Genomic DNA, 26,724 nt, shown 5'->3' with positions numbered 1-26,724 from the left:
ACCAACAAAAAATACCAAACACTAACAAACATTCAGCACAGACAATGGGGATACTGACAAAAAAAAATTAAAAAAAAAAAGTAAAAAAAAAAATTAAACAATTTTATATATATTTTTTTAATGTCCGGGGCTAGGAGAAAAACATCCAGGGCTAAAGCCCCGGAAGCCCAGGGCTAACGACGCCACTGGTGCATATGTACACATATACTATCGATAATCTAGCGTTTATTTGAAAACGATTCATAAATAGGCCAAAAAATGACAACGTTCTAGAATATTACAGTACAGGGCGTTTAACACGGATTCTTTTTTTCCCCCTTGAAAACGAGGGCTTTTCAAAATGCTATAAAACGGAAATGAACCGATAAAAAAACAATCCGCTTCGACAATGTTGACTGGAAAATGAGTCATTGATAAGCGACGGGCAGTTTGACACATAATTTAAAACATAGATTAGGCGATATTAATGCTAACATTGAAGTGGATGGTAGGCATTCAAGCACTAAATGTGCGCCCCCTGCTGGGCACTGAAAGTGTTAAAGAAACACGCCTGCTCTGTCTCCCATTTCCTCCTCTCCCTCTCTCTCTACCAGACTGCCCGGTAGTAAAAACGCAATAAAAATCTACAAAAACATATAAAAAAAGAAAGAAAAAAAATACATACCATCTATCTTCTTGTCTCACTCTGGAGAAAAGACAGTAAGTGGATTTCCCATTATGTTGGCGTGTTCCTTTAAGGGTGCACCAATACAAATGCTGGTATCGTATATCGAGGGTCAGTATCGGGTTAACGACCCCAGTTTTAAAATCCAACCAGTCTCTTGAAATGTCCTCGTCTCACCCTGGAGAAGACAAGTGAACTTCCCATAATGCCTGGTGCCGGTTTGACCAGAATAGACACTCTGGTCTGCCAGACACACTCTCAGGGTTCCCACAGACATTGCAGAATGAAATTCAAGGACTTTCAAGTTTCAAGTACTTTCCTAAGCACTCTTTCATTTTAAAAGGGCATTTAAAAAGGATACAATTGTCTTTTTGATGCCGTTTTTCTTATTGAAAAAAATCTGATCCAATATTTATGTTCTAAAACCAATTTCTGACAATTAGTTACACTTTAGATTAAAAAAAATCATGGATGAACAAAACGTTCAATGCGAATGGTTGATTTGAATTCCAAGGAATTCACTCACTTTAAACAAACACTCACCTTACCACTCACTTTATATTTATCTATTATTAAAGAGATTTGCACTACATTCATACCTCATTTGCACCTTACCCTAAGTTTTGTACCTCATTTCATTTCTGCATTGTACCTCACAGTTACTCATTTTACTCTGTATTGTATATTGATGACTGAACATTCCTTTACTTACGTCTTAATAACTTTATTTCTTTTCACTGTAAGTAGCACACTCTCAGGGGCTCACATACAGAAACAAGCATTTCATCATAAAGTATTCTGTATTTTATTATGACAAATAATAAACAAACTTGAAGGACTTTTTAAGCACCTTGTTAAAAAAATGGGCTGTTTAAGGAATTCCAGGCCTTGACTTTTCTTGGTAAAAAGAAATCAAGCACTTTAAGCACTTCAAGGACCTGGTGCCCTGAACCCTGCTCTCACCTCAGCACCAAGAGGACCAGCAGAATGTTGACGACGCCAAAGACTGCGGCCAGCAGAGCGGGAGCCGTGTACATGTTGACCTGCAGGTCGAGGCCCCCCACGGCGAAGCCCTGCTCCCCGATGAAGGACAGGCCTGCCTGCAGAGCTGACACAGTAACACACAGACGCCACGTCTTCAGAGCCTGCAGACACCTTCCCCCTCACTGAATCTTCTGTATATGAAGATACCTTTATTATATTATATATATATATATATATATATATATATATATATATATATATATATATATATATAACCGATAGGGCATACACTATTTCTTTTTTTTATTGATCTTTTCCCCCCTCCTTTTTCCGTTTTTCTCCCATCCCAATGTTAGTCGTTATGCCAATTCCCAATCCCCTACCTGGTCTGGGAGGGCGGAGACTATCACATGTTCCTCCGACACATGTGTAGCCAGCCCACCGCTTCTTTTCTCCTGGCAGCGCGGATCCTTCCCTCGCTGTGCAGGCGCCCCGACCGAACTGTAGGAGTCACTGTTTACAACGACCAGGACCCACCCTCGCCAGGTTTCCCGCCCTCTGACACTGCCAGCAGCACGGACGGTCAACCAAGCCGGAGGTACCGCTGGCAGTTGGATTCGATCCCACTGTCTCTACGGTGGTAGACAGACGCCTAGTCCGCTGTGCTACCCGGCCGCCAGGGCATACACTATTTTATCTTACTCTTTTTATTATTGTCTATTTAAAACTGAATCAAACCATAAACAAGGTGGCCTGTTGGGATGTTAGAAAAACTGTGATTTTATATGTCTGCACTTCATGTGCTCATTGTATGCCTGTCTTTTTTCTGTTGTGAAGCACTTTGAGCTGCAGTTTCTGTATGAAAGGTGCTATACAAATAAAGCGTATTATTATTATTATTATACAGACACTCATCTGCACCTTTGTTTACACTGTTTATTTTTCTCATTTTTATATTCAGATCTAATTGTATTGCCTATATCTATGTATTTCTACTATTACCTGTACCTCCCCTCCCCCCTCTGCTATGACACCCCGAATTTCCCCAAGGGGATCAATAAAAGGAATATCTTATCTTATCTTAATGTAAAGAGCCTATCACAATCGTTCTCTTGAGTATTGCGATAAACTGTAACATGGTATTCTTAAGTGTAATTATGGGACAGGACAGTAATGTGGAGAATCTGCACCATAATCACAGTAAATAACACGTTAGGGCTTTTACACACGTCCACCAACGCTGGCATGCCGTCTGAAAAGTCTTCATACATGAGAACAAAAAGAAGAGAAAGTCAAATGACCGTTAACTAGGGTTTGGTACCTTTCACATTTGAACAGATACCGGTACCTGTGAATCGATACCGGTACCCAACGGTACCCTTTATCTAATCTAACTACCTCAGTTGTAAAAAACTTCATAACTTCAAATAATTTATTATCGAGCCCAGCTCTCTGCGTTGCTACCAGCTTGGCTGGTCGCTCATACTAACACAATTGGCAGTGTTAGGGGTGGGAAAGCTGGTGGGTGGGTCCTGGTCGTTGTAAACAGCGACTCCTACAGTTCGGTCGGGGCGCCTGCACAGCGAGGGAGGGATCTGGAGGGAGGTAGTGTGACCTTCCACACGTTACACTCTCCCAGTGAGAGTCTGCGCTGCCAGGCTGGCTGCCGGCTGGCTGCCGGCTGGCTGCACATGTGTCGGAGGAAAACAGTAGGGGGGGGGGGCGCAACAACCGTGTTGCGCAACAACCGCGTTGCGCAACAACCAGGAAGGGGGTTGGGAATTGACATAACGACTAACAGTGGAATGGGAGAAAAAAATTATAATAATAAAAAAAAAATATATATATATAATTTATTATCATTATTATTTATTTAGAACAATTTGGTAATATATACTGTATATAATATAATATTGCGGCGAGCATTGTCTGTATCTAGCTTTGTAAAGTGTAACAACACTTGCGACCGTTTTCGGAATCGGCTTGCCATTGCCCCAACTGCTGTTGTTGAATCAAGTCAAATCCTAGGTAAGCATGTATTGTGCTTGTGAACGTGCGGCACACTTCATAGGTTTAGTTTTGCGGTAAACGAAACGTTGACGTCATCGGACTTAAATTATAAATTTCTTGTTTCAGTACCGAAATGTGGCACCGGCGGTACCCTTAATTCGGTTCGGTTCGGTACCCATCCCTACCGTTAGCATAACACACAGTTAGCAAAAAACACTGTTAGCATAACACACACAGTTAGCATAACACAGTTAGCATAACACACACAGTTAGCGTAACAAACAGTTAGCATAACACACCCAATTAAAATGTTCACAACTCAGGGATAGCTTGATAGCTTGAGCTGGTTTGAGATAAGTCAGATGCTTGAAACTACCGGCTGTATATGGCTCAATAAACTGGCCATATTGAATAATAATAAGAATTGCAGTGTTTCACAGCAGTTAAAATACATAAACTGAGCATAACATAGACAGAATAAAAGCAATGCAGAGAATAAGAAAAAGGGTACAGGTAATAAAACAATAGGATAGATCTCACTTGCAATATAATAATCACAGTGTGGATGTAATGAGTCTAGGTGGCAGAATGTTTTAAAAGGCTATGGTGAAGAGATGTGTTTTTAGCTTACTTTTGAAAATAGCTAGCCTCCCTAATGTCCATAGGTAGGATGTTCCATTGCTTTGGTGCGTAATTAGCAACGGTCGATTTTCTTTTGGATTGATGGAACCTTCAATAAACCAGTAGTAGATGACGTGGGGCGACAGTGGATCGGGAGGTAGAGCAGTCGTCTGGTAATCCGGAGGTTCCTGGTTCAATTCCCTCTCCTCCCGGGCAGCGTGTCGAAGTGCCCTTGAGAAAGACACTTAACCCCTAATTGCTCCCGATGAGCAGGGCGGCACCTTGCATGGTCTCCTCCGCCGTCGGTGTGTGAATGTGTGAGTGAATGGGTCGAAATGTGAGGAACAAATTATAAAAAGCGCTTTGGTTAACACTTTAACTGCCGGAGGTTAAATTCATGACCATGCATGGGTTGCCAGCTCTATTTGTCTATGGAGAAGTTCCCCTTCTTTGCAGGGCTATAACTTTTTAGATTATATTGCTAGATTGCCATTATTAGGGCCCATTCAATGTCCTATATGTAATGTTCAGGGTGAAGCAACGTTAAACTTTTTCATTCACATATTCATACTAAAGTATGGTCTAAAGTATAAGTATGTTTTCATCTCTTTCTGCAGCTTTCTCCAGAACGTGATCTATAGCCCCAAATGCATTATATTGATGATGAAATACAGTTTGATGGCAATCGGCGCGATATAAAAAATTCCAACTGGACATGGTTCTAGAAGTTACTACACGTCATCTGATGTTGACCGGATGGCCGAGGGGGCGTTTATAATTCCGTGGGCAGCGTTATACCATTCATCTAATGTGGGTCATATGTTCATCAGATCAGTTAGTATAGAAGACATTGAAAAATAACGCTGAATCTTACCGTATCTTCCTCACGCCGTTGGGCGATGAGCGTGGAGTATACATTTTCCTATTATGGGATGTTGAAATACCCGGTCCATTTCCAGGTTGTATAATGGTATATACGTCCAAATCATGTTGTTTATCAAGTTATTGGCAACGGATCGCTATGTATTGTGACGAGCTAGAGTGCCGGGACCTATACCGAGTGCCCGGAAGTAATATGGGTGAACAGCACATCGTCCAAGTAACTTCCTGTTTGGCGATTGCGCCGATCGGCCACCAGATGGCGCTCTTGAACCGCTAGAGGGTTCAGTGGGGCTTTTTGGTGGGTCTCAGGCCAGCGGATGGGAAATATGAATACGATCACAGATTTTTGAAATATTGATATCAAAGACGAGTTACGGCGTCTTCGGCAACTTGAGCATGGCGGGGAAGGACGCCTAAACACGTCTTTCGGCACTTAAAAGTGTTAAAAGTAAGGATGTCTGATATTATCGGCCTACCGATATTAATGGCCGATATTGGCATTAAAATGTAATATCGGAAATGAGGAAAAGGGGTAGGATTAAATAAGTGTATACTTCTTCCTACTCCTTTTCGAACATGTAAATTGAGTTATGTTTTGCTTTTGTTTATTTATATATTTTTTTCCATTTAATTTCTTTTTCAATTATTTGTTTTGATTTGATATTGTTTGTATTTTATTACATGTTCGAAATAAAGAATCCAAAAAATAAAGAAAATAAAAATAAAATAAAAAAGTACCTGGCCCCAGGATGAAGCCCAGCGCCTGACAGGCGCTCATGTTGGCCATGGCGTTGGTCCTCTCCTTCAGGGACGTGGCTCCAGCCACATAGGACCTCACGACGGCCACGTTACCTGCGGAGACGAGGAGCGAGACGCTGGAGTGAGTACCGTACCGTAGGAGGTCCCGCCTGCACAGAGAGAGCCCGTCGCCGCTCAGTGACGGAATTGGGTCGAGTGAGGTGGCATTCGAACAGACAACAAATAGATCTTTTGAACGGTATATTATATGTTCGGTGCAGCCCCGAGCTGCTCGCAAAGTGCCGTGACTTGCGTGCATCCCGCGCAGGTAAATGTCCAACCCCCCCCAATGTACAGTTTCCTCCCCCTCAAATGTATATATTCTCTTTTAGAAACTCTGTCTGTAAATAAACAGTACTGTATATCTTGTATGTCATAAATGTCTGGATGTAACAGTACTGTATATCTGTATGTCGTGTATGTCATAAATGTTATGAATTGAAAAGGGGGGACCCTGATGTAAACAAGATAAAAGTCTTTCTCTGGTCTGCATCCCCTTAACAATTGTGTGTATTGAGCCGTACTGTATTGTACCCATTCTGCATTCTGTTTATAAAACTTTTAATCAATCAATCAATCAATCAGACTCAGAGGCAGTTTCGGAGCTGACCATAGCTACGTACCCCAGGCACGACATACCAGACTTCAACATTCTGACTTCAAAGTTCCTACTAGGAAAAATACAACAGAATGGTGTTTTCCCAGATGCAGTCATTTGATGTCCTGTCAATAATGGCGGCATACACTGTAAACACCGATTCTGACTTGCATTGGCATCCGTTTCTGTACAAGGGCGTTATTGGTGATCTCCCTACATCACATCGCTGGATTGGAACTCTGATCCTTATCACTTGTTTTACACTCAGGTTCCCAGAGTTTGCACTGAATCAGGAAAATCTGCTTTTAGCTTGTGCCCCAGAAACATGGAATGTTTTGGAATGCACTTTAAAACTCAATTCATCACAGCGGCTGGGTAGCGCAGTGGACTAAGTGCTCGCCTACCACCGCAGAGACACTGGTATCGAAACCAGCTGTCAGCGGTACCTCCGGCTTGGTCGGTTGTCCATACTAACCAATTGGCAGTGTCAGCGGGTGGGAAGCCGGCGGGGTATGTATCTTGGTCGTTGTAAACAGCGACTCCTACAGGTCGGTCGGGGCGCCTGCTCAGCGAGGAAGGGAACTGGGGGAAGTAGTGTGAGCCTCCCACACGTTACACTCCCCCAGTGAGAGTCCTCGCTGTCAGGTAAAAAGAAGCGGCTGGCTGACTCCACATGTATCGGAGGAGACATGTGATAGTATCTATCAACCCTCCCTAGACCGGCAAGTGGGGGGAAAATGCGCGCAATGACCAGGAAGGGGAGGGGGGAATTGGCAACAACTAAATTGGGATGGGGGAAAAATACAGAAAAAAGGAGGAAAAAGTAGATAAAACTAAAAAAAAACTCAATTTATCAGCATCTTCTTCACCACAGTCTGCAGTTGTTTTGAATTATTTTAAATGTTTTAATTGATTGACTTTTTATTTATTATGTGTTGTATTTCTCAACGTTGTTGTGAGAGCTTGCTCTCAATGATCCTTTGAGATTAAAAGGTGCTGTAATAAGTGGTATTTTATTTGTTAAAACAAGTGGTCTGCATGTTAAAATAATAGCCCTACATTCTGACAGACATCACTGATGCAGAGTGTCTGGTCAGTAACATGGGTCTCCCAGTCCCTCCACTCTGCAGTAAACAGCCATCACTGATATAGTGTCTGGTCAGTAACATGGGTCTCCCAGTCCCTCCACTCTGCAGTAAACAGTCATCACTGATATAGTGTGTGTGGTCAGTAACATGGGTCTCCCAGTCCCTCCACTCTGCAGTTAACAGCCATCACTGATATAGAGTGTCTGGTCAGTAACATGGGTCTCCCAGTCCCTCCACTCTGCATAAACATGAATGAAGTTAATTTTTCGGTCTTGTTTACAGATAAAGGTACTGTAAGCTCACACACAAAGCCCAAAATCAATGACCGAAAAAAAGTGCCTATCCTACAAATTTTTATTTTTTTATCCACTTTTTCTCCCATTTTCTATTTTTCTCCCATCCCAATTTCGTATTGTCCAATTCTACCCTCCCCTGTCTCGAACGCTGTTAGGCCATGCCTCCCACAGGCCGGCTGCAATGTGGACGAAGCCTTACATCACGTGTCCCCTCCGGTAGACAAGGAGGCAGCCGTCGCATCTTTTCACCTGCACAGCGCGATCTCTCAGCGGCGAGGGTCTGCGTGGGAGGGACACGCCGCCCCCGTTGCTTCCTGATTCTGCTGCGCAGGCGCACCAACCGACCTGTAGGAGTCGCTGTCCACAATGTCCGATCCCCACCCACCAGCTTCCCACCCCTAACACTGCCAATTGTGTTAGTATGAATGACCAGCCAAGCTGGTAGTAATGCCGAGAGCTGGGCTCGAACCCAGCATCTCCTGCATTAGTGGCGAGCGCCTTGCCCAATGCGCCACTTAGCCGCAAATTATTTGATCCTTTAAGGCTTTTTTAAATCTCCCCAGAGAAGTACACAATACATGTTCTGGTATTCCACAAAATGGTCTGACCAAAATAAGAAATACAACTTGAGCTTGAAACAAGTAAAATAATCTGCCAGTAAATTTGTAAAAAAAAATAAGGAAATTTGGATTTATTGAAATAAGTAAAAATATCTAGGGTTCTATCCTTATTGGATAAAGTGAGAAGGGATACCAGAAAATGTTCTGTGTGTTTACTGCAGAGCAGAGGGACTGGGAGACCCATGTTACTGACCAGACACTCTATATCAGTGATGGCTGTTTACTGCAGAGCAGAGGGACTGGGAGACCCATGTTACTGACCAGACACTATATCAGTGATGGCTGTTTACTGCAGAGTGGAGGGACTGGGAGACTCATGTTACTGACCAGACAGTCTATATCAGTGATGGCTGTTTACTGCAGAGTGGAGGGACTGGGAGACCCATGTTACTGACCAGACACTCTATATCAGTGATGGCTGTTTACTGCAGAGCGGAGGGACTGGGAGACCCATGTTACTGACCAGACACTATATCAGTGATGGCTGTTTACTGCAGAGCGGAGGGACTGGGAGACCCATGTTACTGACCAGACACTCTATATCACTGATGGCTGTCGGAATGTAGAGCTATTAACATTTACTTTGAACCCTTTCACTACCACACTACAGAAGGTTAACCTTTCACTACCACACTACAGACGGTTAACCCTTTCACTACCACACTACAGAAGGTTAACCTTTCACTACCACACTACAGAAGGTTAACCCTTTCACTACCACACTACAGAAGGTTAACCCTTTCACTACCACACTACAGAAGGTTAACCTTTCACTACCACACTACAGAAGGTTAACCTTTCACTACCACACTACAGAAGGTTAACCTTTCACTACCACACTACAGAAGGTTATCCCTTTCACTACCACACTACAGAAGGTTAACCCTTTCACTACCACACTACAGAAGGTTAACCTTTCACTACCACACTACATAAGGTTAACCCTTTCACCACCACACTACAGAAGATTAACCCTTTCACTACCACACTACAGAAGGTTAACCCTTTCACCACCACACTACAGAAGGTTAACCCTTTCACTACCACACTACAGAAGGTTAACCTTTCACTACCACACTACAGACAACGGTTAACCATCTGTAGTGTGGTAGTGAAAGGGTTAACCTTCTGTATTGTCACAGTGAAAGGGTTATACATCGTATAGCTCCGCTCTGCGTCTACTGGAATACACTCCCATTTCAGTACTAGCACTGAATAAATCTTCACATGCACCTATATACACCCACTCGCCTGGCCACACCCCCATCCGCTCCTCTACATAAGCAGGGGCCATACTAACAGCTCCTTCCTTGTTTTCACCACCATCAAGTGTCTGTGTACACCACTTGAGTTTAGAGAATAGTTGGAAAGGAGCTACGATGAAGGAGCTGCGTTGACATTATATCTTTATTTTCTCTCACAATTTTTCGAGGAAATACAGCGATAATGTCTTCGCCACCGGGGTGTCTAGAAGATGATCATCATTCTGACCTCCACCGGCATTTTCGTATTAGGGGCTCGCGTCGCTGGCCTAATCCCCGCCGGCATTCCTCCAGCTCTGCAGTTGGACAGGTATTACCTCGGCTCTGCAGTTGGACTTTGCTTGAGAGGCGCTCGGCCGTGTGAGGGCTGGCTGCCTCTCCGGGCGGGTGATGGTTTTGAGATGCAAGCACCAGTTGTGTTGCTATGGGGGGGAATGGCTGCACGACTTACAAAAGCCGGCTCCAGGCTGGTACCCTTTTTTGCTGCCTCTTAGCGGCGTGGAGAGGGTTCTGGTTTGACGCCCACGTAACATGAGCTCCTCATCGGGAGCTTTGTTACCTGGGACCGTATCCGAATATGCGGTTCAATCCCCCGGATCTCTGGACAAACGGATACTCTGTCACCGTGCGGGCCCCGCCTTTCAAGATGAAAGTTACCCGGCGCGAGGGAGGTGAGTTTGGTGTTTCGTTATGAGAATACCTCCATGCTCAAGTCGGCTGCAGCCCATGAGGGACTTGTGCCGGCACCGCTGTGTCTGATAATCACCGTTCTGAAGACTGTGTTGACTTCTTTTCCTCTTCTCTCTTCGGATGAGGAGAGGGACAGACAGCGGCTGTCTGAGTGGTGGCCTATATTGTGTTCTCACGTTGTACAGTTTCGGTGGTAGCTGCTTGGCTTGCGTCCTAGCTGGGTTGAGCTACCTGTTAGCCAGTTAGCTGTTTAGCTACGACGCTAGCTCTGTACGCTCGCTCGGCTGGGAACGTTAGCCTGATGCTACCAGTTAGCCTGGAGTTAGCTGTTAGCTTGTGCTACACCGTTGAACATTAGCCGTGAGAATAGCAGGCCATAGCACTCCGACTTCGACGTCATCTTTGACAGAAGATGTAGTTGGCCCTGCACCATGATCAGGCTGTTGGAGGGGGGTGTTTCGCCTTCGCTTCTTTTGCCCCGCCAGCCAGGGCCTTCGTCAACGTGGAGAACAGCCTGTTTTGCGGTCCTCTCAGCCTGCGTTCATTGGTGCAGGTAAGGGTCCATTGGACATTTCCCCCCTCTTCCTTCCTTCCCCTTCCGAATGTTTTGTAATAACGATGTTTTTTCCAAAACGTATGTTGCTTCACTACATTTGGGGATGCGACATGTGTTGTGTGTGAATTGTCTTGATCGCTGGTATAGCTTTCTCTCTACCTAGAAAACGGCGTTGTTTTTTACGTGATTAAAAATGAACTGGTTTTGTTGTATGATGAGAGGTTGTGTGTGTTCATGTAACGTTAGACAACGTAGCTGAGCTCACAACTGGCTGGGTTAAAAACCCTGCAAAGCTATGCATAGTGGCATGTGATCGAGGGATGAGTCCCTTTCTCTGCTTGTGATGACAATAAACAGGTGGCAAGTTTCACATATAAACAGGGCTGTACCTGTTCAAACAAGTCGTGTCAGGGGTAAGGTGGTGAGGGGTGGTTTTTTCCCCCGGTTTTCCCCTGGGCCCCCCCCCCCCCCTCCCCTCAAACATGATTTTGTTTACAATATATTGTTTCACTATGTTTGTGGGGATACGGTGTAACCCCTCAGCTTCTGCTGGGGTTGTGCTCCTGCTTAGAGAGGCAATTTTTTTCTGAAGATTGTTTGGTCGCTGTCATGTGGACTTAGCAAGGCCTGTGACCAGTACTTAATCGAGGACTTGTGTCTTCTCTCGTTATGAAAAACGGCATTCCTCTTACGGTAGTGAGAGTGTACTTCGCCTTTTTTGTTGTGATGGAGGGTTGTGTGTGTCGTTAAGATCCACAACTGGGTTAGGTGTTAGCTTACAGAAGTTACATGTGTAAGCTCTTGTACCACGGCCCTTGGCCCTCTCTTGGTCTGTGTTTTTCTTCCTTTAGGAAAAGGTGTAAAAATTCAGGTGGCAGGTTCGCACATGAGCCTATGTGAAGCTGTTACCATGACAGGTATACATGCGCTTCATGTAGCATGCTATGACTGGTGTCATGGCTCTGCTTTGTCATTGCATCGTATCAGGGGTGAGGGGTCATGAGGGGGTGAACTGATAAACTCTCCCTCCCCTTTTTCTGATTGGTCAGGGGGTTGGGCCTCCTGTCCTTCGGGCTTCCTGTCACGTTGCTGGGTCAGCGCGTCACAGGGTAGGGAGGGGGGGGGGGGTTTCCTGGTCCCACGCCATATTGGGCGGTGGGCCACGGAATTCCCCCCGCCATAGAGTACGTCACTGGGCGCGTTTCTATTGGTTGTGAGACTTTCGTGAGTTCTTTTCAGGCTCCATGTTGTGGACCTCTGTTATTGTCAAGGTGAGTAGAACTTAAAAAGAAGTTCTGCTCTGTTGTATGTGTCTTGAGCTTGGTAGGTGATGCAATGCAGTAGAAACAATTTGTTCTTCTGCTCTGCTCCCTACTAGTAGTGTGTATATTGGGTCAGAGCCTCCTCCTCAGGGAGTTTCAGAGCCTCCTCCTCAGGAAGTTTCAGAGCCTCCTCAGGGAGTTTCAGAGCCTCCTCAGTGAGTTCAGAACCTCCCTCTCAGTGAGGGAGCCTCCTCAGAGTTTCAGAGCCTCCTCCTCAGAGAGTCCTAGTCCAATTGTTACATAGCTCAATGTTGCATATGTCTTTTCAATTATTACTCACGTGGGAAGTCTCTCTCTGGGGGTTCCCTGTCTCCTCTCTTTATAGGGCAGGGTTGACAGGGGTGTTTTCCCTCGGCCGCGTCATATGGGACCCATATCCGTGTCTTGGCCAGCTTCCTGCCGCTCTCCCAGGCGGCTTGGAGGGAACGTTATCTGGGTTCTTGTCAGAATTACCATTGATATGTTTTGGGTCTCGACGTGTACATAGTGCTGGCCCTGGGTGCTTCTGATAGGAACCACGCATGGGCTTGCGCGCCTTGGTTGCTCATCATTGAAACAGCGTTTTTGTGGGGCAACTGGGATGGAGTTTTGTCTCTTCCAGTGTACTAGGTTAGTCTCGATGGATTCTCGTTCATCTGGGGGGAGATGACGGAATAGATCAAAGCATTGGCGGAGGGGTCTCACGCCTTTGGGGTGGGCCACCGGGCGCGGCTTGGTGGCGCCCTCTGTGATGTTTTAGATCGACACACGTACCTACCCCCGTCCTGGGACTGGGGATGGTGGCGTGATTAGGACACGGGACTGGTGTCCTAATCACTGACCTGGTTACGCCGGACCAGGTACGCCGGACCAGGTACGCCGGACCAGGTCAGTTAACCCGTTGTCCGCTGGGGCGCAGATCTGCTGTTCTGGTACCCTGAGGGACTTGTGCTTTTTTGGGGGGGAAATGCCGGGTTGGCCCGGGCGTTGCAGGGTTTGATGTTATGGAGATGTTCGTGATTATGTCACTGCGTGTTATCCTTCACTGTTGCTTGGTCCATATTGTGTTGTACCTTGCGCTGTACTAAAGGAGCCTGGTCCTTCTCTATTCTTTTTCGCCCCCCTCTTCTCCTGCTTGGTGGGGCTGGGAGGGGGCTGTCGAGGTGGTTCTTGTACCCCTCTGGCATCCCTGTGTACGTCCCGGTCCGGATTTGTTTTCGTCGACCTGTTGGCTTGGGTTAACCCCTTCTTGAAAACTGAAACACTTGTACTGCTGTATAGCCAGTGTATACCCGCAGTTGTGTTTGAGTTTTTTCTTGGGGGGTTATAGGAACAACCGCCTCATGTTAGAACCAAGGTGGTGGTTGGTTTCCAGGTGTGTTGGTAGCGGAGTCAACTCTTGGGGTAGGCCGGGCTTGGCCCCGTCTGCCTGTGAGTGTGCCCCCGCACCTTTCAGGACGTCTGCCAATCATGTCAGCCTTCTCTGCCTCGGCCCCTCTACACGTCTGCCTCACCAGGCCCCCTTTTCCGGGGGGGGTCCAGTCCCTTCCTGGGGCTGGGTCCTCCTTCGCGCTCCGCTGCTACGGCCTTGCCACGGGGTTGGGTTTTTGCCCTTGACCCCGTGATATTAGGGGTTGTAACGGGGTTTTTATTTCTTCCCGTTCGTTCCCTAGTGGCATGTGGGTTGCGCGTTTGTGTAGTCGTGGGTTCTTCTGTGGGAAGTTAAGTCCCACGGTCTGCTCACCCTGTGCGTTTGAGTTGCTAAACCCCTCTTCGCACAGTCGGATCCGTTTCCCTCCGGTCCTTCACTAGGGGGGTCCGGGGGCTCGGGTCCTCCCCGGTTCTGATGGTTGTGGGGGGCCTCAGTGGGTACATTTGTCGAGCTTCCGCTCTGCTCAGCTCCTGTATTCCAGTAGACACAGAGCGGAGCTATACGATATATAACGTACGGTTATGTCTAGAACCATAGTTATACGAGTATAGTGACGCTCTGCGTCAGACTCACTGAGGACCCCGTGCAGCGTTTCCGTTAGAACATATTCGTGCCGGTCTGGGTGTCCTGCAAGATTTCTATCACCGGACATATTCGAGATATTCCGGTCAGAGTTTTAAACAGCAGTCTATTATAATCACATTTTTATGAGCTAACGAATTCCGTTATAATTGGACATGTGTATTAATTACATCAAGCGAAGAATGAGAAATTGATTTGCAGAATCAAATTACTATCTCTCGCCTCTCAAGTTAGTGCGATACGCTACCAGCATCAAGCTCCCGCCCCGCAGGCTCCCGCTGCAGCAGCTCTGTCACACGCACCCCCAAATGAATCTCGAGTCGACATCGCTTCACCTCGTTGTATCAGACACGTCACACATATCATAATGTTCAACTTCACGTATACAGTCATTAATATATTCCAAATAAAATAAGTCCCTCGATACTCTGTTACAGTCTGTTATAATCACATTTTTATGAGCTAACGAATTCCGTTATATTGGACATTTGTATTAATTATATCAAGCGAAGAACTGAGAAAGCAGAGAGACGGCAACATTATCGTGGTTTGCGTGACGACTCTCTCCACCTCGCAACGACTTATTTGCAAAGAGTATGGCGCTGCAGAGAAGCTGATTCAGTGTTATTGGCTCTTTTCTGGGAACCGCACAACAGCGCCCCCCACCCAACATTGGCTGAAAATGGCTGAATTGGAGTACTGCTGGAATACTGCATTGTGCTGATAGTGCTCTGGCTCTGCAGCTTCACAAAAGTTCGCACACCCAGCACTAAGCTCTCGCTGACGACGTCGTTGTCATTATTAGAAGCAACGAGGAAACAAATGTAATGATCGTTTCGTTCATCGCATAGGCTATTTAATTTTAGCCTATTTTAATACAATTCAAATAATCAAATTGTGCTTAGACTCAGGGAATTATTTTCACCGGACATTAAGACCGGAGAGAGTAAATATGTCGGACTTCAACAGATTTTGCCGGTCAAATACCGGTAATTACCGGCTAACGGAAACGCTGACCCCGTGGTCTTCGCCCTGGTGGTGAAAGACTTGGGAAGGAGCTGTTAGTATGGCCACACCCCTGCTTATGTAGAGGAGCGGATGGGGGTGTGGCCAGGCGAGTGGGTGTATATAGGTGCATGTGAAGATTTATTCAGTGCTAGTACTGATATGGGAGTGTATTCCAGTAGACACAGAGCGTCACTATACTCATATAACTATGGTTATAGACATAACCGTACGTTAACCCTTTCGTAGTGTGGCAGTGAAAGGGTTTAAATTAGGGATGTCCGATATTATCGGGCTAACGATATTATCTGCCGATATTGGCATTAAAATGTGATATCGGGAATTATCGGTATCGGTTTTCAATTTATTTTCATAATTTTTCTTCATTTATTTAACCTTTATTTACCCAGGCAAGCAAGTAAGAACACATTCTGATTTTATTTATTGTCAAAAGTATGCATAATGTTGTGTTAATTCCACAACAAGAGATATGTAATGTTAATTACCTGAAATTATTACGTTTTTTGGGGGGGGAAACCCTGCATATATCGATATCGGTATCGGTTGATATCGGTATCAGAAATTTAAGAGTTGGACAATATCGGTATAGGTAAAAAAGCCAATATCGAACATCCCTAGTTTAAATCATATCTGTTGACTGGCCATACGTCACCAGACCTCTCTACGTTACCTGCTCCGAAGCCCACCAGCGCCCGGGCCATGAGCATGTGGACCTTGTTCTGCGAGGGGGGCAGGTAGACGTAGGCGTAGTAGATGTTGGCGAACACGTTGATGGTGATGGAGCAAGCCAGCGGCTCCCTGCACGGCCTGTGATTGGACCACAGGCCAAAGAGGGGCGAGGCCAACATCTGCCCCAGGCTGTAGGCCGCCACCACCCAACCCAGGAAGCTGGCATTGGCACTGTCGTCAATCTGCAACCAAATAATAACAATAATAATTCATTATCTTTGTATAGCGCTTTGCCGCTTTTCAAGGACCCAAAGTCGCTGACAATAGGAAAAAAAATAAAAGAAACATAGAACCACAGGGAAACAGGGAACAATATGAATAATAATAATAATAATAATACATCTATTTTATATAGCGCTTTTCCAGGTGCTCAAAGACGCTTTACATGGGCAGGAGAGACAAACTATGGCAAAACAAAAAACGGAACAAAAATAATACATGACAAAAATAAAATAAAATAACACCGACAGAATTAGAGGTCAAAAGCAAGATTGAAAAGGTGAGTTTTGAGGGCTGATTTAAAAGATGTCAGGGTGTTTGCTAGCCCCTTTCGTGACTTTCGGTTTGCAAGCCTGTGGCTTTTGTGACCGGAGTCACTTGCCCACCCGCCCCGATCACCCAGTAGAGAAACGACCAAGCGTCGTCAAGGGGCTCGCGGTGTGTCAAGAATACATCAGATCTGAATTTCAAAGATACCCAGCGTACAATATGGGTCTAACACAGCTTCACGATGGGGTCTGGAAGCTCGGAGTTGCTAATAAACAGTTTAAAACATTGTTACTCGACGAGTGGTATTTACAGACCGAACGTCAATCTCCGCCGTTGGTGTCACAGCGCATGCGCACCATGCCGCGTTCACGTTACTGGGAAGAAGCGGAAGAACCAGTTTCCGACTGGGAAAAACCATTCACGTCAGCCTCCTAGTGGTAATTCCTACTAGGACATATGGGATTCTTTTATAGACCCCATATCTCCCACTTCGCGTCACGAATTGCGGAAGTATGGATGTGGGCGTTTCATCCATAGATATATATAGAGTCAAAGCGTGAAGGCTTCCTAGTTGTAGCAACGAGATGTCCTCTGGTTCTTCCGCTTCTTCCCAGTAACGTGAACGCGGCATGGTGCGCATGCGCTGTGACACCAACGGCGGAGATGGACGTTCGGTCTGTAAATACCACTCGTCGAGTAACAATGTTTTAAACTGTTTATTAGCAACTCCGAGCTTCCAGACCCCATCGTGAAGCTGTGTTAGACCCATATTGTACGCTGGGTATCTTTGAAATTCAGATCTGATGTATTCTTGACACACCGCGAGCCCCTTGACGACGCTTGGCCGTTTCTCTACTGGGTGATCGGGGCGGGTGGGCAAGTGACTCCGGTCACAAAAGCCACAGGCTTGCAAACCGAAAGTCACGAAAGGGGCTAGGTGTTTGCATCACGGATATGGCTGGGGAGGGCATTCCAGAGGGAGGGGGCAGCAGCAGCGAAGGCCCTGTCGCCCCAGGTCCGGAGCCTGGTCGTGGGAGGTGTTAGGAGGTTGGCATCTGCAGACCTAAGGCGACGGGTGGGCGTGTGACGGTGGAGGAGGTCGGATAGGTAGGGAGGGGCAAGGTTGTTGAGGGCTTTGAATGTGATGAGTAGTATTTTAAAATATATCCTGTATTTGATTGGAAGCCAGTGGAGGTCGTGGAGGACAGGGGTGATGTGATCAGAGCGACGGGTGGAGGTGAGCATGCGGGCAGCAGAGTTTTGGACATATTGGAGTTTATTGAGGATAGTGTTTGGTGAGCCGTAGAGGATGCTGTTGCAGTAATCTAGTCGTGATGATATGAATGCATGAACCAGTGTTTCAGCAGCGGAGAGTGATAGGGAGGGGCGGAGACGAGCAATGTTCCGGAGGTGGTAGAAGGCCGATTTGGTTATGTGGTTCACATGGCGGAGGAAAGAAAGGGTGGGGTCCAGGATGATGCCAAGGTTACGGACGTGAGTGGAGGGGGTGACAATGGTACCATCAATATTTAGGGTGAAATCCTGGGTGTGGCTGGTGAGGGATTTTGGACCGATAATGATGATTTCTGATTTATTGCAGTTTAGTTTAAGAAAGTTATTTTGCATCCATGTTTTGATGTCTGTGAGGCAGGTGCTGAGGGTGGAGAGAGTGGCTGGAGTGATAGTCTTGGTGGAGAGGTAGAGCTGAGTGTCGTCTGCATAACAGTGAAAACGCAGGCCATGTTGGCGGAGAATCAGACCAAGTGGAAGGATGTAGAGGATGAAGAGCAGGGGACCAAGTACTGAGCCTTGGGGGACACCATGAGTGATGGGGGCAGTGGGGGATTTGCAGTTGTTGATAGAGATGAATTGGTGCCTGTGTGAGAGGTATGATTGGAGCAAGGTGAGGGGGATTCCGGAGATGCCAACGGAGGACTGGAGACGAGTGATGAGGATGGGGTGACTGATGGTGTCAAAAGCAGCGCTGAGGTCTAGGAGAATGAGGATGGAGAGGGAACCAGAGTCGGCAGAGAGGAGTATGTCGTTGGTGACCTTTAGAAGAGCAGTTTCGGTGCTGTGTTTGGTGCGGAATCCGGATTGAAATGTATCATAAAGGTTATTGTTGTCGAGGTAGGATTTTAATTGGGAGGCAATGGCTCGCTCAATTATTTTTGAGAGGAAGGGGAGGTTGGAAATGGGGCGGAAATTATCAAGGGTTTCAGGGTTGAGACCGGGTTTTTTTAGTAAGGGGGTGACGGAAGCAATTTTGAGGGCGGGGGGAAATAGGCCAGTGGTCAGAGAGGTGTTTACGATGGAGGTGATTAGGGGAGAAAGGGCAGGGAGACAAGCCTTGACTAGGATGGAGGGGATAGGGTCCAGGATGCAGGTAGAAGTTTTCATTGTAGAGAGAATGGAGGATAGGTCCGATGCAGTGATTTCAGTGAAGGATGTAAAAGGTGGGTTGGGCGGTGGAGAGGGGGTTGAATCCGGAGGGGAGATAGTGTTGGCGGAGGCAATTGTTAGTTGGGTGTGGATTTTGTCAATTTTTGTTTGGAGATGTGACAGATAGGAGACACATTTACTGACAGTGAAGGAACAGGAGATTGTGTCAGAGGGTTTAAGAAGTGTGTTGATGGTGGAAAACAGAGTCCTGGGGTTGTTGCTGCCAGACTGTATGATAGCGGAGTAGTGGAGTAGAATACACAAGAACATAGAGCCACAGGCGGCTGGGTGGCGTAGCGGACATTGCGCTCATCACCAACGCAAGAGACACCGGGTTCGAATCCGGCTGTCTGCGTTGCCTCCGGCTTGGGCCGGCCGTCATACTAACTCAATTGGCAGAGTTAGAGGGTGGGAAGTCGAAGGGTGGTAGTCTGGTCGTTGTGAACAGCGACTCCTACAGGTCGGTTGGGGCTCCTGCACAGCAAAAGTCCGGAAAAATGGCGGGGGGAGTGTGAGCCTCCTACACGTTACTCCTCGCCAAATGAGAGTCTGCACTGGCAGGTGAAAAGATGGGACAGGCTGCCTCCTCGTGTATCGGAGGGGACATGTGATGCAAGGCCTCTATCCTCCCTACAACCGGCCAGTGGGGGGCATATGCGAGCAACGATCAGGACAGGGGAGGGAGAATTGGCACAAGAGGTAAATTGGGATGGGAGAAAAATCACAGAAAAAAAAAAAAAAAAAAAAGAACAGAGCCATGAGTAACAGACAACAAATACAGGAGTCAGTAGGAGAGACAGTCGGGAAGTGAGTAAGGGAAATCGGGGGGGGGAGGGGTGGGAGAGGAGAGAAGGTAGGGGACGGGGGGCAGGAGAGGAGGTAGGGGAGGGGGAAAGGGAGGTGGTAGGTTGGAGGAGGGTGGTTATGGATAGGGAAGGTTGAATGCTGCTAGGGAGAACAGGTATGTTCCAGAGTCGGGGTGCAGCATGTGAGAAAGCCCGATCACCAAAACCTTTAAATTTGGATGACGGGACGATGAGGGAAGCAGTGGAAGAGGACCGGAGGGATCGGGTGGGGCGGTAGGGGAGAAGGAGGTCAGTCAGGTAGGGGGGGGGGGGGGGGGGCAGGCTATGGAGGGCTTTAAAGGCGAGTAGTCATTTGAACTGTACACGTTCCTTAACACTTTGGATGCCACGACTCCCCGTCTCAAAACATGGTTGAATGCCAGCACCCACTTCAATGATAGCGTTGTGAACGCATAAACTATGTCTTAAATTATGGCTATGTGTCTAATCTGGCCATCGCTTATCAATGACTTGTTTGCAGTCAACATTGTCGAAACAAATTTTTTTTTATTTTTTTATCGGTTCATTTCTGTTTTATACCATTTTGAAAAACCCTTGTTTTCTTGAAAGTTTCAGGAAAATATAAAGATTCTGTGATAAACGGCCTTTACTGGAATATTCTGGAATACACAAAAAACTTTGTCATTTTACGGCCTATTTATGAATAGTTTTCAAATAAACGCTAGATTATCGATAGTATATGTGTACTTATGCACGCTAGAGAAGCGAGCTGAAAAATCGATTCTCTCATTTCCTGATCAGCGCACACACACACATATGGCACACGCTGATATCACTGTGAAAACAGCTCTGATTATCCTAAGACTGGTAAAATAGATTCCTTACCTCAGATCAGATGTTCTCCAAAAAGATTATTCCAATTCCTGATCGCCATTCCAAATATTGATCGCGTTTATTGATTCAGCGCTGGGTACTGGAAATATGTATTCCACGCCGTTTTGCGGCTCGGCAATAACTTGGATCTCTGCGGATGGCTTGCCGGAGAAGTAAAATGAGGAAACTGGATTCCCCCCCCCCCCCATGTCTTTCATTCAGTCTAATCCAATGGGGTGCAGTACAACAGGGAGAGACGATAGGGGGCGGTATTTTCCCAATGGAGCTCAGAGAGAGTTTGCAGCACTAACGTGAGACTAGATTGATGAAATATGAATTCAAATCGCTAATAAAAAAAAAAGACAAAAAAACGCTATATGTCGTCGCTGGCATTCAACGGTCGGCATGAACTAACGACATATAGCGTCGCTGGCACTCAAAATATTAATCGGGCCAGTGGAGGACAGGAGTGATGTGGTCACGGGACCGGGAACAACAGAACAGAACCCCACGCTTCTGGTGTCAACTCATACGAGTCGCAAAAAATGTATCATGTGACCCAAGTCGTATATATATATATTCTATTTTACTCTTTTATTTGTCTATTTTTAATTGCCATAGAATCAAACATAAACAAAGAGACTATTAAGATCTTAGTATATTATAAAAACTATGATTAATGTTCTATGTCTTACCTTGACTTCGTCTATTTATGCTCGTTTTATACTTATTCTATGTCTGCACTTTATGCATTGTTCTTGATCTGCCAGTTTGTGCTCATTTTATGCCCATGTCTTCGTTTCACTGCTGTGTAGCACTTGAGCTGCAATTCTTGTATGAAAGGTGCTCCACAAATAATGTGTTATTATTATTATTATTATTATTATTATTAATATTATTATTATTATTATTATTATTATAATATATATATATTAGAGCTGGGCCGTTAACCCTTTATCTGCCACTGTTGAAAGTCTATGGAGATGTTCCCCTTCTTTGCAGGGCTATAACTTTTAAATTGTATTGCTAAATTGGCGGCTACGTGGCGTAGTGGGCAAGGCGCTCGCCACGAATGACGGGACTTGCCTGTTCGAGCCCAGCGCTCCACATTGCTTTCAGTTTAGCTGGTCGTTCATACTATACACATTGGCCGTAATAGGGGGTGGAACTGATGGGTGGGGATCGGGCGTTGTGGACAGCGACTCCTACAGGTCGGTTGGTGCGCCTGCGCAGTAGAATCAGGAAGTGTCGTGGGCAGCGTGAGCCTCCCACGCGTTACTCCTCGCCACAGAGATCGAGCTGCGCAGGTGAAAAGATGCGACTGCTGTTACCTCAAGTACCGGAGGGACTTGTGCTATGTATGACTTAGTCCACATTGCAGCCGGCTTGTGGGAGGCAAGAAACAGCGTTCGTGACAGGGAGGGTTGAATTGGATGATACGAAATTGGGATGGGAGAAAATATAGAAAATGGGAGAAAAGTGGATCAAAAAAATAATTGTATTGCTAAATTGACATTACTATGGCCATTCACGTCAAGTATCTATCGTTTAGGATGTAGCAACGTTCTACTTTTCATTCACATATTCATACTAAAATATGGTCTAAGAATAAATATGTTTTTATCGTTTTCCTGCAGCATTCTGCAGAACGTGATTTATAGCCATAAATGCATTATATGATGATCAAATACAGTTTGATAGCGATCGGCGCCAGATAAAAAATTTCAAATGTACGTGCTTCTAGAAGTTACTACTCATCATCTGATGTTGACCGGATGGGGGGGGGGGGGTCGTTTATAATTCCGTGGCCAACGTTAGATGATTCATGTAGTGTGGGTGATATGATCATCAGAGCAGTTGTATCTACACGGTAATATAAACGCTGAAACTTACCCCAGTCTCCTCGGGCCGTTGGGCGATCAGCTTGGAGTAGACAGTTTGCTATTATGGGATGTTGATCTAGATGAACATTTCCAGGTTGTATAATACTATATACGTCCAAATAACGTTGTTATGAGTTAGGGCGAGCGATTGATTATCCAGGTGTCGAGATGGAGCCCGGGAGCTATTGCGAGTGGCCGGACCGAATTTGGATGAGCACCACTTTCTGTTTCCGTTTGGGCGATCCGCCGATCGGCCACCAGATGGCACTCTTGAACCGTTGGAGAGTTGAGAGGAGATCAACAGGAGATCTCAAGTCTCCGCGGGTGAAATATGATTGCCATCACAGATTTTTGAAATATTGATCTCAATGACATGTTACGGCGTCATTGGCAGATTACGCATGCGGAGAATGACGTGTTAACTCGTCCTTGGCGATTAAAGGTTACGTGCTGCGTTAACGCCGGATGTTATCGTGCGATAATACAATTGACGCCGTTAATCTATTTCTCAAACTTGGGTCTCCTCTCCTCTCTCTGTCTGCACGAGAAGCGAGCCGCTCACTCACACATACACATACGGGTACTTAAGGGCGGGGCCTATCTGTAACTCAGTGTTGAAGCGCTGAGGACACATACCGAGCTCTGCGCTCATTATTATTATTATCATGCGGAGAGAACAAAGCGAAAGTCTGGGTACACTTTACGAAAGTCGATGCCGACAACGCACGTTGCCACAAGTGCAATAAACATTTGCAAGTATGGGTGGCAATACAAGCAATTTGTCAAACATCGTTGTCAAAACATAACATTAGTCTGGAGAATGCGCCGTTTCGACTGTTCCATCTCCATGCACGTCCACTGCAGGTAAGCCAAGATAATACGGAGTTAGCTAGGCTAATAACGAATTATTACGAATAGGCTAATAAATAAAATATAATTGTTTAGCTACAAATATATTTGAAAGATGACAGCCCCGCCTCCTCCCTCTCCCTCCACCACCGAATACAGGCGTCCCAACCAAGCCAAGTCCCTTCACCCTAGCAGCTAGGAAGGATGACAGAGGTAGGGGGGGACGACGACGAGTGTCACAAGGCTGTGACCCAGTTTGTTGTCAAAGGCCTGCACCCTTCTCTACAGTGGAGTCCAAGGGCTTTAGGTAACAACTAATCATTCAGTGTATATATATATATTTTTATCTTACATTGTTGTTTATTATAAAAAGTCTGTAATTCAGACACATTTAAAACATTGTTGCTGCTGTTGCTGAAGAAATTATATTTATTTATTATATTTATTTATAAAGTTATATAAAAGAACATTGCTGCTGCTGTTGCTGAAGAAATATATTTATTTATTAAATACAATGTCGATAAAGTACCGAACCGTTAACACTTTAATCGCCAAAAACGCTGGAACACGTCTTTCCCCGCCATGCTCATTCTGCCAAAGACGCTGGACCACGTCTTTGATATCAATATTTCAAAATCTGTGATCGAAATCATATTTCTCCCCCGGAGACCTGAGATCTACTGTTGAGCCCCTCTCAACTCTCCAAGGGTTCAAGAGCGCCATCTGGTGGCCGATCGGCGGATCGCCCAAACAGGAAGTGACGCGCCTGAAGTGGTGCTCGCCCATATTTCGTCCGGGCACTCGCTATAGTTAGCGGGACTCCATCTTGATACCCTGGACATCGATCGGTTGCAAATAACTCGATAAACATGATTTGGACGTATATACTATTATACAACCTGGAAATGGATCGATATTTCTACATCCCATATAGGAAAATTTCTGTTCCACGCTCATCGCCCAACGGCGCGAGGAGCTACGGTTAGGAAAATTTCTGTTCCACGCTCATCGCCCAACGGCGCGAGGAAGCTACGGTAAGATTCAGCGTTATTTTTCAATGTGTTCGATACTAACTGCTCTAATGATCATATCACCCACACTAGATGAATCATATAACGTTGGCCACGGAATTATAAACGACCCCCCCCCATCCGGTCATCATCAGATCATACTTAGTAACTTCTAGAAGCACGTCCATTTGAAATTTTTTATCTCGCGAAATCAAACTGTATTTCATCATCAATATAATGCATTTGGGGCTATAAATCACTTTCTGGAGAAAGCTGCAGAAAACGATAAAAACATACTTGTTTAGACCGTATTTTAGTATGAATATGTGAATGAAAAAGTATAACGTTGCTACACCCTGAACAATAGATATAGGACGTTGAATGGGCCATAGTAATGTCAATTTAGCAATACAATTTAAAAAGTTATAGCCCTGCAAAGAAGGGGAACTTCTCCATGTTAAATAGGGCTGGCGAAGGATGGTAAATTATGCAGGGCTGTACGCTAAGCTTTTTCACTAGGGGCACACTTGCCCCTAAATGAGAAATTTAGGGGCAAACAATATTTTTTAGGGGCAAATTTTTAAATAACTATTTTACCATTATAGTAGGGCTGGGCGATATGGCCTCTAAATGATATCGCAATATTTTGACATTTCCTCTAAAGCACTTAAAAATGCTTGATTTAACCCTTTGATGCATACAGTCACGCCAATATGATGATTATAATAAGTCCCTGCAACATATGTTTGCATTATTAAACCATGAAGATGCTTTAAAAAATAATTTAATGAAAATGTACTAAGAGTAGTCTACTGACACACTAAAAAACTCTTGGGTGCCTTTTACACAGTACTGTGTTTTCTATCCACTTTAGCCAAACACACACACACACACACATATATATATATATACAGTAACACACACACTACTGTGAGAAAATAATAATCACACAGACTTAATGATTTTAGAATATTTCAGATAATGAAATTAAATGTTTATATCATCAACTATCCAGTTAGTATTTATACTGTGTGTAACATTTGGCTACTTTAAATTATTGAATGTAGAGAGAGAGAGAGAGAGAGAGAGAGAGAGAGAGAGAGAGAGAGAGGAGAGAGAGAGAGAGAGAGAGAGAGAGAGAGAGAGAGAGAGAGAGAGAGAGAGAGAGAGAGAGAGAGGAGAGAGAGAGAGAGAAGAGAGAGAGAGAGAGAGAGAGAGAGAGAGAGAGAGAGAGAGAGAGAGAGAGAGAGAGAGAGAGGGAGAGAGAGAGAGAGAGAGAGAGAGAGAGAGAGGGAGAGAGAGAGAGGGAGAGAGAGGGAGAGAGAGGGAGAGAGAGAGAGGGAGAGAGAGAGACCCTTCGCGTTTGATAGTCTAAGCTGCCGTAGGTGATGACGTCACTCTCGAATGTAAATAGGAAGAGATGGAGACACACGGAGATGGCAATTCAATGATATACAGAAATGAATAACCAATAAATATGAAGTTATGTTTAAACTTCTGTTGTCAAGCGTTGTATATATATATAATATAACCCACCCCCTTTCCTCACGAATGGAACTAGTCTTGTGGAGTCCGCTTTGACCGTTTTCCAGGGTTAGCAGAGATCGCTAGTTAGCTTAGCATAATCCTAATGGAGACCTTGGTTAGAAGCTACCGTTAGCTCATTGCTCGTGTCAATTAAATTGCATGTTATTAAAGGTCCGCGCTGGTCTGTCTAATGAAATTACAACCGCAACATTATATTGCACTGTACAGCCCTGGTTGTAGGCTAATGTTTTACTACAATTTGTATGGATTAATTTAGGAGTGAAATGCGAATGAAGGGTTGAAATTACCACTCGCAAGCTTGCCCCCAGATATTATTTTAAACTCGCACGGACCAAATTAGGGGGCAATTTGCGATCATATCATCGCAGTGTACAGGCCTGTTATGAATTTAACCCTGGCGATCAAGTGTTAAGCAGTATCGATAAGAGTAGTAGTATCGATAAAATCCTAACGATACCCCATCCCTAGGTAGAACACACATATTTTGAATGCCTTCGGCAGACTTCAAATGAGCCATTTTAATCTAGATTAACTCCAGGATTGCAGATAGATTAATCTAGATAAAAAAATGTATCTATGCCCACCTCTAATATATATATATATATATATATATATATATATATATATATATATATATATATATATATATATATAGTCAAATACAGTGATACAGGTATAAATACAC

General features: G+C 45.2%; 1 protein-coding gene across 1 annotated transcript in view; it reads right to left on the bottom strand.

Annotated features, from left to right (window-relative positions):
- mfsd8 (major facilitator superfamily domain containing 8) overlaps positions 1–26,724 on the bottom strand; it is a 67,382-nt gene that overhangs the window by 29,903 nt on the left and 10,755 nt on the right. The window contains exons 4-6 of the mRNA XM_084312236.1: positions 16,081–16,321; positions 5,900–6,013; positions 1,628–1,772 (exon numbers count right to left, since the gene is read on the bottom strand). Of these exons, the coding sequence (XP_084168362.1) occupies positions 1,628–1,772; positions 5,900–6,013; positions 16,081–16,321 (500 nt within the window). The remainder of the gene's footprint in view (positions 1–1,627; positions 1,773–5,899; positions 6,014–16,080; positions 16,322–26,724) is intronic.

Source organism: Notolepis coatsorum, assembly GCF_963971535.1.
Source record: "Notolepis coatsorum genome assembly, chromosome: 4".
NCBI lineage: Eukaryota > Metazoa > Chordata > Actinopteri > Aulopiformes > Paralepididae > Notolepis > Notolepis coatsorum.
This window is presented reverse-complemented; position numbering and strand designations above follow the sequence as displayed.